The following is a 17,454-nucleotide window of genomic DNA, read 5'->3' on the forward strand; positions in this document are numbered from 1 at the left end:
GTACGCATGTACCCCATCACCGAGTGTAAAATCCGCAGCGTTATCTCTCCCTGCCTACAATTCTCTGCTCTGTTCTTGTTGCATTGAACGATTATATTGGTAAAATTGAGCAGAGCCATGTCTGATATAATACAAAACGAATGGAACAAGCTACAATGGGGTTATGTGCTTTACGCACCCCCAAAAAACAACGGAAAAGTTGACAGCATACAATCAGGATAATCTTTACTCAGTAAGTTGTTGCCAAAAGACAATCGTTGAAAAATATCAACAGACAGTAAAACATCAACTGCTATTTAAATTATGGCTACCATTTTATTAGACTACCATTTTACCATAAGTGCCAGATTGCAATACATTATGCTGCATGAGCTAAAAAGAACTCAAAACCGTAGGCTATGCCAAGTTGTCACTTCCAATCGTTTCTTGAGTCATCAGCTCACTAGGAGAATTTACTTTTTCTGATGGCCATGCCAGTCTATGAAATGGAAGGCAAAAGTGAGACAGAAATACATTTAAATGAATTCAAAACAAGTAAGAACCACCATGAATTAAGCATGATAAACACTTTAATTTTAAACCCATCATCCCATAAACATTCAACAGAAATTATGATTCAGTTGAACATTTTCGATTACATGCACAATCACAAAAATAAAATCAATTACTTATCACTATTAATCATTAGTATAAAAAAAGTTCAAACCACAGACATGAGATGATAGCAAAATAAATATTTGGATGTTAGACCAGTACCATCCAATAATACGGTGCCCCACGTTAATTCAAAATGAAATAAAATAATTAATAGAAGAGGCTTTGACATTGGTGATAAGGATGATTGCACTTTCTGTAGGTTAAAGACCAAAACTATTTCCCCTTGTAAGTTGAAGTTTTTCATGAACACATAATCAAGTGTTTGGCATTCCAAAAACACACCATGTTTATCATGTGAGACGAACAAGATTATTAAGAGTGAGAAAAACGTATCTAAAAAGCTAAGGACATGACTAAACCAGAGGGGTCAGTAGCACAGGCCATTCCACTACCACTGTGAGTGAGAGCAGTGTAGAGTGGGAGCTGTCAACCAAGGATAGGACATTGTGTCAGGTATTTGGGAATAAGGACGGGAAAAGTACATAATGAACTTGACACATTATGGACCATGTACTATGCACATTATATACAGTAGAGAACAATGGATGCATCCAGTGTAAGTACCCTGTTTGGGTCAGTGGACTCTATGTGTAAGATCTCACTATAGCAGTCCATGGAAAACAATAACCTTTACAGACTGACATACAGAAGGCATACAGGAAGACAATGGATGACTGGACATACATAAGACTTCAAGTAACATTACAATAGCAATGCTTCCCCCAAAACAAACAAATCTGTAATGTGTTTTGCAGATTAGGACGACTTGGATTGAACATTTAAACATTATTACGAATTCATGACGTAAACAGTTAGTGCCCATTTGCCATCCATACATAATGAGCTGAGCCAAACCATTGAATGAAAAAATCCCCTGGGATATCACTAAGTGTCATTTCACTCAGTAGTCCTGTTTAGATTTGGGTTCTTCCATCATTTTGGCCCTTGAAATGTATAAGGAAATGTGAATAAAAAAGAACACGTTCAAATTCCAACCAAATCTGTGCAAGAGAAGTAACCTGTCTGTCTCTTTTACATTTGATGATGTCTAATGGATATCTAAACACTTTAAATGGCTCATCCTCAAGAGGCTGAGGGGATCAAATAAATAAACAATTCCATAGACCAGCAAACTGAAATAAAACAGAAAGCAGGCATGACTGTTTCCCATGGTCCATCTCTTCCTGTGCTCCTTCACATGGCATCAAAATGGAACCGGTGTGCTTCCTGTCGCTTCTCCCGGTCGTCCGCTTTCTGAAACACACACAGGGCAAAGGTCAGGGGTCATTGGGTCACAGACAAACAGAGTCTAACAGTCAGCGATGGAGAGAGAGAGGTGGGGCTGAAACCAATATAGAATAATAATGAAACCAGCAGACCTACTGAGTGGTCAATCTATCTGAGGCAGGCAATCATTATTACAAGTGTTAATGTGACATCTCTTCAACGTACAATTATGTACCCTCTGTGGATGAATGAGGATAATTAACGTTTATTTTTAGCTTTGTTCTTTTATTTTTCCCTTGACGACAGGCACCACATAAAGGCACGTATGATGAAAAAAGGGGAGGCTTCAAATGCAGTGGAGATAAAGCTGACAGATTTGTTCTGGGATCACTCCCCATTCGACAGACAGTCCTGATGGAGTACACCAACATCTAAGCAGAGAGTCTGTCGGACGTATCGGTGTTGTTCAGGACTTAAGGGAGCAGACAGTCTTTAGACTGAGTGTTCAGTTACTTACACTTGTTTTTATGGAGTGTACACAGTACATGGACATACTGTAATACTCTCCTTATGTCTCATTATTCAGTGAACTGGCGTGTAATCCTGTCAATATTGCTAGTTCATTGTGGTGTATGAACAGGAAATAATTGAGTGTTCAGGAGATATAATTGTGTCGTTATTCCGTGTGCGATATTAGTGACATTTATTGAGTGGTCTGAAACCTACTGATTGAGTACACACGTGTACAATCTTGTTCTGATTGAATGTGAAGTTCAGTAACACGATAGCTTTACCTATTTTTAAGGTCTACTGTATGCGGTAACCTATCCATACTCACTGCTAAGGCTATGGGGCCTCATCTAGCATAAAATGCAGGACAAAATGGGATAAGACCTTCGTCACATTGTATGCAACGTGGAGGCATAATGCACCCTTCATCGCTTCGAAAAGCCCTGCATTCTGTTTAAACCCACACAAAATACAAATAGCTCAAACAAACAATGATCGATTCCTCAGGTGTGAAACCAAAGTTACCTGACAAATAAAGAGAATCCAAACTACCTCAGATTTACAGCTAGGCTAAAACAGAGAAGGCAGTTTTATTCAAATTTCAGCTAGCTTTCTTTTCTATAACAGTGTTCTAACAACACTTCCTGAGTCTCGGCTGTTGCAGGAGGTACTATGTCTCTCACCAGCCTCTGACTTCTATTTGACCATTGAGATTTATGGAACAAATAGCAGGGGTCAGTGTAAATATCAAAAGTCAATCACCCATCGCACCGTGACCTGGTCAACTCCACACCGCAAAGCAAATGGAAAAGTTTATGGAGATGTAGAGCTTTTTCCAAATGCTATTTTCCCCTGCGTGAAAGGTTAGACTCTCTTATCTAAGAGAGCCCCTTCAATGATGGTGTGTTATTGTGCTGGGCAGAATGAGTCAGATAGAACAGCTCAGCAGCAGCCGGGCTCAGATATAACTTCAAGGCAAGCACACTCACAATGCAGATGACACACCCGACTAGACAAAATGATGACAATGGGTCACAAACCCCCCCCCCCCATTAAAACCAAACAAAGGCAGTACCCTCGCTCAAAAAGGCCCACAACAGCAGAGATGTCGGCTAGGCTAGCCCAATCCAACATTAACAAACACACAACCTCACAAGAACTGAGATGTCATACCAACACAAAAACAGGCTGCAGATTCAAAAGACGTGACTCATCATCTGCAACAGTAATAGGATGAAGCAGATATACAGGTAACTGCCAAAATAAAGAAAACACTTGAGTAAATAAGGGATTCAAAGCATATTAAAAGCAGGTGCTTCCACACAGGTGTGGTTCCTGAGTTAATTAAGCAATGTATATAAAAAAATATTTACCAAATGTAGAAAAATGCTGGGCAGGCCATTATTTTGGCTACCATGGCTATGCCCCCATAGGATGACAATGCCCCCATCCACAGGACACAAGTGGTCACTGAATGGTTTGATGAGCATGAACAGGATGTAAGCCATATGCCATGGCCTTCTCAGTCACCAGATCTCAACCCAATTGAACACTTATGGGAGTTTATGGAGCGGCGCCTGAGACAGCGTTTTCCACCACCATCAACAAAACACCAAATAATGGAATTTATTGTGGAAGAATGGTGTCGCATCCCTCCAATAGAGTTCCAGACACTTGTAGAATCTATGCCAAAGTGCTTTGAAGTTGTTCTGGCTCATGCTGGCCCAATGCCCTACTAAGGCACTTTATGTTGGTGTTACCTTTATTTTGGCAGGTACCTGTATCTCTGAAAGGGAAGGGGGCTCTGAACTGAAGCACAGAAAATTGGCCAAGTAATCATCTAAACAAATGAACAGCTAGCTATTACCTAAGCTTCCATTACCTGGGCCATCACGAACATTATTATTCAATCAACCTCTAATCAACGATGGACAAGTAGCCATGTCTCTGCCTCTCTCTTTTTCTGCTAAAATATAATTGCTGGGCTCAGTTCCTACGATATGGAGCCAAACATGTTATTTTAATGCAGTGTCAACTCCAATGAAGCTTGTGTTCCCGGAACCCTTCGCTGAGCAGAGAGCAATTATGGTTTCCTGCGTGCATAATCAGGCACCCACAGCAGAGGGCTTAGAGAAGACGCCAACGTCGCCTGGCCTCGCTCGGTGGAGAGCCAGACCAGCCACGGCTGCACTGGGATGGGGATGAATTGCTCAGTGTGTGCACGGCACGCTGGACACAAACCACACGCATGTCGGCAACAATTGCATGCAAACACACGCAAATTCTCACACAGTTTGCGAAATTCAAACGATACATGATTACCTAAAAACTCAATGTAAAATTCACAAACACCCACTGGAATGTAGCAAGACAACCAACACCCACACACTCCCCGGAGGGCATATTTACAGGGATAATGAACAAAAGATTTGATATGCTGAAGGGGCAGAACAAAGCATTTACAGCCGAGCGTCCTCACTGGTTACGGCCCTCTAAAAGCCATGTGGGAGCTCTGTGGGAGGCTAGAGGACAGGGCCCATCTGCTGGTTCTGACCCATCTGTTCCTCTCTGAGTGAGCCCTGTGCCCACAGCGGGTCTCCTGCTCTCTGGACCAGTACCAGAGCTCCCCAGCAGCCCCCCAGGGCCAGGAGAAGAGAAGACCCCCACCAGATACTATGGACTAGCAGCGGTGAGGAGGATTCACTGCTCTGACCAGAACATAACCGGCTTTGGCTCAGACTATTAAGAGGAGGAGGAGAGGATAGTGAGGAGGAATGCAAGGAAGAAGAGGAAACATGACAAGACAGTACAACTAATAATGAAGGAGAAGAGATGAGGTTGATGGTGCTCATTATTATTGACTACAACAGTAATGATGATAAACGGTGTAAGATGTATTTGTGTTATTCTGTTCTTACCTTCTCCTGCCAGTGGAGGATGCCAATGATGACCAGGATGAAAACACACACGCCGATCAGAGCGATGGCGGTCAGTAGGACTATGTTACTGGGGGTCAGATACAACTTTGCACTCCAACTAAAGGAGGGAAAGGGTAGGAGAGAGAAAGAGCGTATCAACTACTACATGACATAAAACTCATACAAAAGGTATGTCTTATTTTTTCCAACCCTATCAGAAGGTAAGAGTCAATGTGCTATATTAAGGACATTTAGCACATTTTGCTTTATCTGAGGTGTTATTTGACAATGAAGTTTCTGTAATCACTAAATATGAAAATACCCTGACATTATGTCATATTACGTCAAAATGAATCAAGAAATGAACCATTTAACTAAAAAAATCTCAAAAACTAAAAATGACAAGAGCAATTCCGGTCTTTCGATCCACATATTTTGTGACTATTGAAGAGAACAGAGAGTTCGTTTGAATGGTTTGACTAAAAACAGGAACAGACCCAGACTGTGGGAAAGTGTTATTATACTACAATAAATGGCTGAAGAAGAACATTACGCCTGCTCAAATATTAATCAAAACCCTTGTGAGAGAACTTCATTAAGACATTCTATCAGAACTAATAAACACATTAAATATGAATGGTGAAAACTAAAACAATCAATGGCAATGCAGAACACAATATTAGCCACAATATCTTGCGTTAACCTGTGCCCAATAGAGATTATGACACTGAAGACACCTTCTTTACACAGCTAGCTATACATTGAGCATTCACTGTAATGTATGAACAGTACATGATGTATGCATCTACATAATGTGTGTGTGTTTTTCTGAGTAATAACTTAGTGTAGTAGCTATATATATAGTGTGTGTGTTCCATGTGTTGGTGAGAGAATGTGTTAGCTGGCCATACGGAGAGGGGGGGTTCTGCCACCTGCTGGCACTCCTGGGGGTAGGACTTCATGTGAAAACCATGGAAATATGGCCTGAGTATGTTTGTGGGTGTCCAAGTACAGATGTGTGAGTGTGTGTGTACCTGCGGGGCTCGTTGTGTGGGTATGGAATGACTATGAGCTGAGAGTTGGGGATGATGGCTGTCCACTCCTGCTTCCTCACGTCCTGCAAGACAGAAACAATGTTATTAGAGCCTCAGGGAGGTAGAATGAAGGGGCTAGCAATAATGGAAAAAGTATAGTTCAAAGTTAACACAATGCAGGCAATATAGCCCACACTTCTCAGTGCAGATACAATGTAGGGCCTGAGTCATTTCCTGTACAGTACTGCACTACAATTCCCTCTCTAGTTCAGAGTTTAAGGAACTTTATTATTAGAAGTTCAAGCTCAAAAGCTTTTCAAAGCCAGTTTCTGTATCAATTACAAAGGTAATTTTCCCTCTTCAAGTTGTTACTGGATGGCAATCACCAGCAATCATTAAATTAATCTTTCTCACAGAGTCCTCTAGGGAAGAGAGACTCATTTCCGACAACACATCTATCATTTGGCAACATTAAGGGACAAGTGAAACACACTCACTCGCTCACACACGCAGTGTGTGACGGCGTACTTTGCATCCTCTTTTACTCAGAGCCACCCTAATGAGAACCCAGGGTTTTTAGCTACCTATACCCGAGCTATTTAAAGCCATGCATTTAAGATACACACTGGCTAGTAAATTAAATAAATGAGGTCTGCTGAAGTATCCCCCTGGTGTGTCAGCCTACTTCCTACAGTCCCATTAGCTGGAGTATCGTTACAATGCTGAGGGTTGTGTGGGTTTGCATATGACTCCTTCCTGACACGGAGAAATGTCAATTAAAGAGCATGACATACTTACATAGCTCAGAGATACAAATACTATGTAAGGCAAAGACTCAAAGCAAATCAGAGCAGCAGATTCAGGGATTTCGATTTTATAATTGCTAGTGATTGTTTATGTTTGAGGTAAAATAGGTTAAGGAGAATAATGATGCAGTGAATGAGTCACCTTATCGTGTTACTGCACTGTGCACAGTGTGTTAGTTCATTAGTAGTCGCAGTTCTTAACCTAGTAAAGCTAATGCTGACATTTTGCTCCTCAATGCAGTGTGGTTTATGCAGAACGGCGGTGAGAGACAGTGACAGGCTGCGCTTCTGGCACTTTGGCTAAGAGAAGACGTCTGTGTTTTAGAGGAGGAAAGCGTTTCTGGGTTTTCAGAGAATGTTTCAAAGGAGAGCGCTGGGTCTGAAGCTGGGAGTGAAGTGGGGTTTTTTGGGAGGCGAGAGCAGAGTGGGAATCTTGATTAGTGAAGTAAACCTCGTGGGATTGAGAAGTGTGTACAGGAGGAGAGAGAAGTAGAACACACTCCTTAGCTTACTCAAAACCCTCACATGGCCTCCTGAATTTTTCACCCTGTGAGGAAGGGTTGGAGACAGACCTGAGAGACAGATATTATCCTCTCCAAACTCTCACAGAGACAGTGAGATAGACACAGCTGTTCATTAAATGTGTATACTGACTGTACAAAACACCTTCTTAATATTGTGCGCCCTCAGAACCTCAATTCGTCAGGACATGGACTCTACAAGGTGTCGAAAGCGTTCCACAGGGATGCTGGCCCATGTTGACTCCAATGCTCCCACAGTTGTGTCAATTTGGCTGGATGTCCTTTGGGTGGTGGACCATTGTTGATACACACGGGAAACTGTGTAGCTCAGTTGGTAGAGCATGGCGTTTGCGACGCCAGGGTTGTGGGTTTGATTCCCACGGGGGGCCAGTATGAAAAATGTATGCACTCACTAACTGTAAGTCACTCTGGATAAGAGCGTCTTCTAAATGACTAAAATGTAAATGTAAATGAAACTGTTGAGCATGAAAAACCCAACAGCGTTGCAGATCTTGACACAAACCGGTGCACCTGGCACCTACTACCATACCACGTTCAAAGGCACTTAAATGTTTTGTCTTGCCCATTCACCCTCTGAATGGCACACATTCACAATCCATGTCTCAAGGCTTAAAAATCCGTCTTTAACCTGTCACCTCCCCTTCATCTACACGGACAGCTTTCACCTGGATTCACCTGGTCAGTCTATATCATGGAAAGAGCAGGTGTCCTTTATGTTTTGTACACTGTATGTAGCACAGGTAGCACTGAAGACACCATATTCATACACCCTCTGAAGGTAAAAATTGGTTAGCATAATACAAAGCATTATAAAGATTTTATTAACTGCTGTGTGGGGAAATGTGAACCTTAGTGGAAACATTTTCTTGCATAACTCAAAAGATGTGAGCGACAACCAAGCACGTTGCTGTACTTCAGATGCTTTACTCAGTACGAGCCTCGCTCCCAAGGTAGTAAGGTATGGGCAGAAATTTGCAATGCAAATCCGTTTTGATGAAGACCTCTGTTCTATTCTTTGACAGGCGAGGAACGGGAGCGAGCGTCTTAAATTCAACTAAGCCGTGCAGGGGAATCTATCGAGGAACCAACAAACAGCATTTCAAACGGCACGCGATATGAGAGACAGAAGGCTGTCGCTCCACACAAACCCAAACCACATGCCAATGTTTGAGGTAGCACAAAAGTGGGTGAACGAAGAAGATAATTAATTATTTACTGCATAATAGACCATCTACTTATCATATTGCAACAGGAAGAAACATTTACATTAACCTGCAGTAGAGTTAGTGTCACTATCAGTGGCTCTGGGTGTGTTCTCCACATGGGTGCAGTGACTAGAAACAGTATCAGTTCCATGCTGTAGTTATTAGACCTGTGTAGCTCCTACTTCATCTGTAGCTCCTACTGCATCCTGTCCTGTCTGTGTTTTGTCTGGCATGTCCCTCCTCTCCGCTCCCCTCCCCCAGTGCTGCAGCGCACCATACTGTACCTTGTCCCCGAGGGGCCGGGGGATACCCACGTACAGGTGGTCCAGGAAGTTGGCGCTGCGCCCCAGCCCCAGGACGGTGTAAGGCAGCTGCAGGGAGAGGTGGGCCGACTGGCTCAGCTGGCCGGCTGCATGGAGGGGAAAACAAAGGAGCCATTAGAGCCATTCAGACCCATAAACAAGCCTCATAAAAGAGGAGCCATTAGAGCCATTCAGACCCATAAACAAGCCTCATAAAAGAGGAGCCATTAGAGCCATTCAGACCCATAAACAAGACTAATAAAAGAGGAGCCATTAGAGCCATTCAGACCCATAAACAAGCCTCATAAAAGAGGAGCCATTAGAGCCATTCAGACCCATAAACAAGACTAATAAAAGAGGAGCCATCAGAGCCATTCAGACCCATAAACAAGCCTCATAAAAGAGGAGCCATTAGAGCCATTCAGACCCATAAACAAGACTAATAAAAGAGGAGCCATTAGAGCCATTCAGACCCATAAACAAGACTCATAAAAGAGGAGCCATTAGAGCCATTCAGACCCATAAACAAGACTCATAAAAGAGGAGCCATTAGAGCCATTCAGACCCATAAACAAGACTCATAAAAGAGGAGCCATTAGAGCCCTTCAGACCCATAAACAAGACTCATAAAATACACAAATCAGACCATCCTATTCCTACCATCGCCCAGTCCAGAGGCGTCTACCGCCCCCCTCCTCCTCCACCACCACCACCACCACGTCCTCGCCACTGGCCCACGCTCAGGCCCTGCCAAGCGCAGCCAACGTAAATCACCCGCTTTACGGTAAACAAAGAGAGCACCACGGCAACAAATCAGAATAAATGTGGCTGGACTGCATGGCGGGTCTGGACCCACACTCAGATGGAAGTCTGTTTTTACATTTACGATGTGCAGAAAGCAAAAGATTCAATGACTGATTAAAGCAGGATCTTTAGTCCACATAAAAAAAAACACAGTGTGTTCTGCCTAGCTATTATCTACACATTTAACCTAAGTATAGAGCCTAAAAGCCTGAGGTTAAATGCCTGTCTATGAATAAAGCATAAGTGTACACCATCTTGAGCGAATGTATATATTACCTTCCACGAATCTCCATTGTAACAGTTTGAAATTAGGAACAACTAGACCATCTCCTCTGAAATGAAAGCGTGACCCTGCTTTGAGCCCTGTTCCTGCTTTCTGTAATTGATTGCAATGATGGAGCAGGTTACACCGAGCAGCTTCAGAGCAGTTGCTGTAAAAGCCAATGTAATTGCTTCAATCATACAGAAATGCTCACTTTAAATATGGTACTGTATACATTTCTGTTAATAAAGAGGCTTGTCCATTGTAGTGACACTGATTGGAAGTCCACTTCACAGTGCTAGTAAAACCAGTAGGCTAACTGTTAATATGGACGTCACACTGAGACCTTGGTGTATGTGTGAGATCGATCCCTCCCATCAGCTTTGTGATACAATAGCAGGGTATTGACTCTGACACATACACTGAGCGTACAAAACATGCTCTTTTCATGACACAGACTGACCAGGTGAAAGCTATGATCCCTTATTGATGTCACCTGTTAAATCCACTTCAATCAGTGTAGATCAGTGGTCATCAACCTTTTCGGAGTCAAGATCACTTTCTGAGTCAAAATGCAAGCCTAGATCTACTGCTCAGATAAAAAAATATAAACATTACTTAAAAAAACATATGCCTATGCAACATTAACCAATTAAAAACAGTGCTGTAGCAATGAGGTTTGTGCAGTAGGCTATAGGCCCAATACATTATCACTGCATATTGGCTATGCTTGAATTGCCCTGCCAATGCTGTTCTTCTCAGACCATTTAATAATGTTTAGGTATATGATCACACTGGGTATTTTTTTTTTTTTTACTGGACTGATGGCATGCATTTGATGGTCAGTCTGAGGGGAGGGAGGGAGCAGCGGTGAGGCTGCCTCTCACCCAACTCACCGTCCCTCCGCTCTCCCTCCTGCCGCTGAGAAAAGGGGACACAGTCTTCCAGCTGATGGCGAAACTCAAGTCGCACTGCATTATTTCAGCCGTAAGGGCTTCTGAATCAAAAGCACCTACCGCCAACAGCGAAATTTAAAAAAGGAACGCAAGGCTTTATCATTGTGTTTTTTACAGAAATGTTTGGTGATTGACTCAAACCGGAGATCGACCAGTCGATTGCGATCAACTGGTTGGGGACCACTGGTGTAGATGAAGGGAAGGAGACAGGTTAGAGAAGGATTTTAAAGCCTTGAGACATGGATTGTGTGTGTGCCACTCAGAGGGTGAATGGGCAAAAAAAATAAGTGCCTTTGAACGGGGTATGGTAGTAGGTGCCAGGCGCACTGGTTTGAGTGTGTCAAGAACTGCAACACTGCTGGGTTTTTCACGCTCAACAGTTTCCCGTCTGTATCAAGAATGATCCACCACCCAAAGGACATTCAGCCAACTTGACACAACTGTGGGAAGCATTGGAGTCAACATGGGCCAGAATCCCTGTGGAATGCTTTCGAAACCTTGTAAGGTCCATGCCCTGACGAACTGAGGCTGTTCTGAGGGCAAAAGGGGGTGCAACTCAATATTAGGAAGGTGTTCCTAATTCTTTGAACACTCAGTGTATATGTCATGTATGCAATCAATTTTGTCCTCTCTGGACACTCACTAATGACTCTTTGTTATGTATGTGTGGTGGGGAATGAGGTGCAGTTTCATTATGTTCTGACCTGGGGCATCCAAGATCCTTACATGTACAGTGAGGGAAAAAAGTTTTTAATCCCCTGCTGATTTTGTACGTTTGCCCACTGACAAAGACATGATCAGTCTATAATTTTAATGGTAGGTTTATTTGAACAGTGAGAGACAGAATAACAACAACAAAATCCAGAAAAATGCATGTCAAAAATGTTATAAATTGATTTGCATTTGAATGAGGGAAATAAGTATTTGACCCCTCTGCAAAACATGACTTAGTACTTGGTGGCAAAAACCCTTGTTGGCAATCACAGAGGTCAGACGTTTCTTGTAGTTGGCCACCAGGTTTGCACACATCTCAGGAGGGATTTTGTTCCACTCCCCTTTGCAGATCTTCTCCAAGTCAATAAGGTTTCGAGGCTGACTTTTGGCAACTCGAACCTTCAGCTCCCTCCACAGATTTCCTATGGGATTAAGGTCTGGAGACTGGCTAGGCCACTCCAGGACCTTAATGTGCTTCTTCTTGAGCCACTCCTTTGTTGCCTTGGCCGTGTGTTTTGGGTCATTGTCATGCTGGAATACCCATCCACGACCCATTTTCAATGCCCTGGCTGAGGGAAGGAGGTTCTCACCCAAGATTTGACGGTACATGGCCCCGTCCATCGACCCTTTGATGCGGTGAAGTTGTCCTGTCCCCTTAGCAGAAAAATACCCCCAAAGCATAATGTTTCCACCTCCCCGTTTGACGGTGGGGATGGTGTTCTTGGGGTCATAGGCAGCATTCCTCCTCCTCCAAACACAGCGAGTTGAGTTGATACCAAAGAGCTCGATTTTGGTCTCATCTGACCACACCACTTTCACCCAGTTCTCCTCTGAATCATTCAGATGTTCATTGGCAAACTTCAGACTGGCCTGTATATGTGCTTTCTTGAGCAGGGGGACCTTGCGGGCGCTGCATGATATCAGTCCTTCACAGCGTAGTGTGTTACCAATTGTTTTCTTGGTGACTATGGTCCCAGCTGCCTTGAGATCCTGTGTAGTTCTGGGCTGATTCCTCACCGTTCACATGATCATTGCAACTCCACAAGGTGAGATCTTGCATAGAGCCCCAGGCCGAGGGAGATTGACAGTTCTTTTGTGTTTCTTCCATTTGCGAATAATGGTCTTGTAGCCCATTCCAGCCTTGTGTAGGTCTACAATCTTGTCCCTGACATCCTTGGAGAGCTCTTTGGTCTTGGCCATGGTGGAGAGTTTGGAATCTGATTGATTGATTTCTTCTGTGGACAGGTGTCTTTTATACAGGTAACAAGCTGAGATTAGGAGCACTCCCTTTAAGAGTGTGCTCCTAATCTCAGCTCGTTACTTGTATAAAAGACACCTGGGAGCCAGAAATCTTTCTGATTGAGAGGGGGTCAAATATTTATTTCCCTCATTAAAATGCAAATCAATTTATAACATTTTTGAAATACGTTTTTTCTGGATTTTGTTGTTATTATTCTGTCTCTCACTGTTCAAATAAACCTACCATTACAATTATAGACTGATCATTTCTTTGTCAGTGGGCAAATGTACAAAATCAGCAGGGGATCAAATATTTATTTCTCTCACTGTACAGTTCTACTGAAAACTAAAGAAAAGTCACTCAGCGGAGAGAGTGTGAGCAGAGAGAGATGGCTTAATGATGTTATTTAAAAGAAAAACAATTTGCTCTGTGTAAGCCTCTCGTCGGTAATGAGAAGAGGGAGAGGGCTTTTAAAATCACAGTTTAGAGGTGTTACCGTGCTGGAAAAAGGACAAAGGAAAGCTAATTACTTTATCCATGAACATTAAAATGGAGTTTGAATTCTGGGCACTGTCCTGGCTCTTCTCTCTGGTATTAGAGAGCTGAGGAAGGCGTTGCAGTTTTGGAATTGTCCACTAATGAGAGGGCACACACTAGAAGACCACATACAGTGGGGAAAAAAGTATTTAGTCAGCCACCAATCGTGCAAGTTCTCCCACTTAAAAAGATGAGAGAGGCCTGTAATTTTCATCATAGGTACACATCAACTATGACAGACAAAATTAGATTGTTTTTTCCAGAAAATCACATTGTAGGATTTTTAATGAATTTATTTGCAAATTATGGTGGAAAATAAGTATTTGGTCAATAACAAAAGTTTATCAACACTTTGTTATATACCCTTTGTTGGCAATGACACAGGTCAAATGTTTTCTGTAAGTCTTCACAAGGTTTTCACACACTGTTGCTGGTATTTTGGCCCATTCCTCCATGCAGATCTCCTCTAGAGCAGTGATGTTTTGGGGCTGTCACTGGGCAACACAGACTTTCAACTCCCTCCAAAGATTTTCTATGGGGTTGAGATCTGGAGACTGGCTAGGCCACTCCAGGACCTTGAAATGCTTCTTACGAAGCCACTCCTTCGTTGCCCGGGCGGTGTGTTTGGGATCATTGTCATGCTATCAGCCACGTTTCATCTTCAATGCCCTTGCTGATGGAAGGAGGTTTTCATTCAAAATCTCACGATACATGGCCCCATTCATTCTTTCCTTTACACGGAGCAGTCGTCCTGGTCCCTTTGCAGAAAAACAGCCCCAAATCATGATGTTTCCACCCCCATGCTTCACAGTAGGTATGGTGTTCTTTGGATGCAACTCAGCATTCTTTGTCCTCCAAACACGACGAGTTGAGTTTTTACCAAAAAGTTATATTTTGGTTTCATCTGACCATATGACATTCTCCCAATCCTCTTCTGGATCATCCAAATGTACTCTAGCAAACTTCAGACGGGCCTGGACATGTACTGGCTTAAGCAGGGGATCACGTCTGGCACTGCAGGATTTGAGTCCCTGGCGGCGTAGTGTGTTACTGATGGTAGGCTTTGTTACTTTGGTCCCAGCTCTCTGCAGGTCATTCACTAGGTCCCCCCATGTGGTTCTGGGATTTTTGCTCACCGTTCTTGTGATCATTTTGACCCCACGGGGTGAGATCTTGCGTGGAGCCCCAGATCGAGGGAGATTATCAGTGGTCTTGTATGTCTTCCATTTCCTAATAATTGCTCCCACAGTTGATTTCTTCAAACCAAGCTGCTTACCTATTGCAGATTCAGTCTTCCCAGCCTGGTGCAGGTCTACAATTTTGTTTCTGGTGTCCTTTGACAGCTCTTTGGTCTTGGCCATAGTGGAGTTTGGAGTGTGACTGTTTGAGGTTGTGGACAGGTGTCTTTTATACTGATAACAAGTTCAAACAGGTGCCATTAATACAGGTAACGAGTGGAGGACAGAGGAGCCTCTTAAAGAAGAAGTTACAGGTCTGTGAGAGCCAGAAATCTTGCTTGTTTGTAGGTGACCAAATACTTATTTTCCACCATAATTTGCAAATAAATTCGTAAAAAATCCTACAATGTGATTTTCTGGATTTTTTTTCTCAATTTGTCTGTCATAGTTGACGTGTACCTATGATGAAAATTACAGGCCTCTCTCATCTTTTTAAGTGGGAGAACTTGCACAATTGGTGGCTGACTAAATACTTTTTTTCCCCACTGTATAAACTGACAGAGTAATCAGATGAAGGTGTATATTGGTTCACCAGAATTACTCTTTTGATATGATTCTAAATGTGGCCAATGCATAAAGAGATTATAAACAGGACATTTAAAAGTAAGCAGTTCATTTAAATGTTGTTCCAACTCAGGGTTTCCCAAACTCTGTCCTGGCACTACAAAGCTGATTCAAATAACCAACTGATTATTTGAATCAGGTGAGTAATGCTAGGGCAAAAACCAAAACGTGCACCCAGTGGGGACCCGGGGACCCAGTTTGGGAAACCCTGTTCTAACTGGGCTACCATGACCGGACCCAAGGGTCTTTCTCTATACTGTCAGGCACAGAGCCAAAGATTCAGATACACAAAAGATTCAGATACACACAATAGTCAGCAGAAAGTGTGTGAGCTCTGACTTGTCCCCATGTGAACTGTTGTAACAGCTTTGTCTCAAACACACACACACACTGCAGCTTCTCCCTCTAACTGAATGCCAGAGTGAGCTCAGGAAGGTTATCTCTGTTTAGTCAAGGTAATAATGTATGAAACGAAGAAACACGCGCATCTCTCTCTCTTTTCTCCATTCAAGCTCAGACTAATGGCGGGCGAACACTACACAACTTTCAAAATCCTCACATTAAACACTGTCTTTCCTGTAGTTTTTTGTCTTGCCAACGTAGCGGTGTGCATACTAAACGATCTGGCACAGACGAGGGGGTCACACTACAAGATTCTTCACTTGATGTGATTAGATCGTTAACTTAGCTAGAATGAGCTGTGGCTCAAAGCAGCCGCATAAACGTTTTCAGTCAGAGATCCACACTTGCCATACAGAGTTGAAATCTCTAGCCAATACATTGTTTGTGAACTTTAGAGCTGTAACGATTTGACACTTTGGCTTTGGATAAAAGCAAGTAGAAACGCATACTAGTAGTAGTCATCGCTCCTGCTGGAGAGTCTACACATTCTGGGTGATGTGAAAACATGTCATCATCTCACTGGCTTCTTCTCTGGCGAGCTCTCATTGGCTGTTGCTGATCACCGTTCTCAAAAGTTGTCGTTGCACATCTCACTACAACAGCATTGCAGATTTTGTGCCGATAAAATCAAACATGTTTGAAAATATCAGGGCGTCTGGGACGGCTCAAAGACTGGATCAGTAGCCCTCAGATTGCGTCTCTGACCTGCTCACATTAAACGAGCATCGGTGACGGCCACGTGCCCAGAGTAGGCAACAACATTGAGATTTTGTCACTGATCTCAAAAATTTACCCTAACCGTAAATCGGGGCCAAAATCGTCTAGTGCACGCCCGGCTTAAGTAACCACAGTCTCTGTAAGGTCTGGAGAAGAGGATGGTAGACGACATACATTTTGGGGTTAACCAGCTACCCTGACAGGCTGTAGTTGTGTGTTGAATGTTAACTAAAGGATGTGTCATGTTGCGAATGGACACAGCAGGGGGAAATGTCACAGTGCTGCTGGGGACGCTGGCTGGAGGATGTGTCACTCAGAGAGAGAGGAAGCTGGCTTAGGGACTGCCACTCTGCAGGTGGGGGAGCTAGGCTGGAGAGAGGCCATGCACTGAGGTGGGGGGTGCTGGTGGTGCTGGCTGGAGGAAGGCTTGTGGTGGGTGGGGGTTCTGGCTAGCTGCTGCGGGCTACATCCTGGTGTGTGTGGGAGCCCTATCTCCCTGCAGCACAGCCGTGGAGCACACAGACAGACCTTGGCGGAGCGCTCCAGCCTGCAGCACATGACTGACAGCCTCCAATCCCCCTCTCAGACCACAAAGAGGATTCAGAGCAGCCAACCAGCCAAACAGCTCCCGAAGAGCAGGCTTACTCAAGGAACCTTACGCTTCCACAGGTTATCACATTCACTCATTCCCAGGCTCTCTCCAATCTGGGTGTGAGGAGTCTCAAGCATGTTGATGAGAACCAGACACCCACCCACCCACCCACACATATTCTAGAGCCTCCAAGACTTGTCTGTGTGGCAAACAGAGCAGAACACATG

At 43.5% G+C, this 17,454-nt stretch overlaps 1 protein-coding gene across 1 annotated transcript in view; it reads right to left on the reverse strand.

The window, feature by feature from the left end:
- Nucleotides 1–203: 203 nt before the first annotated feature.
- LOC121582322 (T-cell immunomodulatory protein-like) overlaps nt 204–17,454 on the reverse strand; it is a gene marked incomplete at its 5' end in the record, with an annotated part of 81,925 nt that continues 64,674 nt past the window's right edge. The window contains 4 exon segments of the mRNA XM_045213882.1: nt 204–1,911; nt 5,313–5,430; nt 6,347–6,429; nt 9,184–9,308. Coding sequence (XP_045069817.1) covers nt 1,852–1,911; nt 5,313–5,430; nt 6,347–6,429; nt 9,184–9,308 — 386 coding nt within the window.

The sequence above is a fragment of the Coregonus clupeaformis genome, unplaced genomic scaffold (assembly GCF_020615455.1).
Source record: "Coregonus clupeaformis isolate EN_2021a unplaced genomic scaffold, ASM2061545v1 scaf0165, whole genome shotgun sequence".
Classification (NCBI taxonomy): domain Eukaryota; kingdom Metazoa; phylum Chordata; class Actinopteri; order Salmoniformes; family Salmonidae; genus Coregonus; species Coregonus clupeaformis.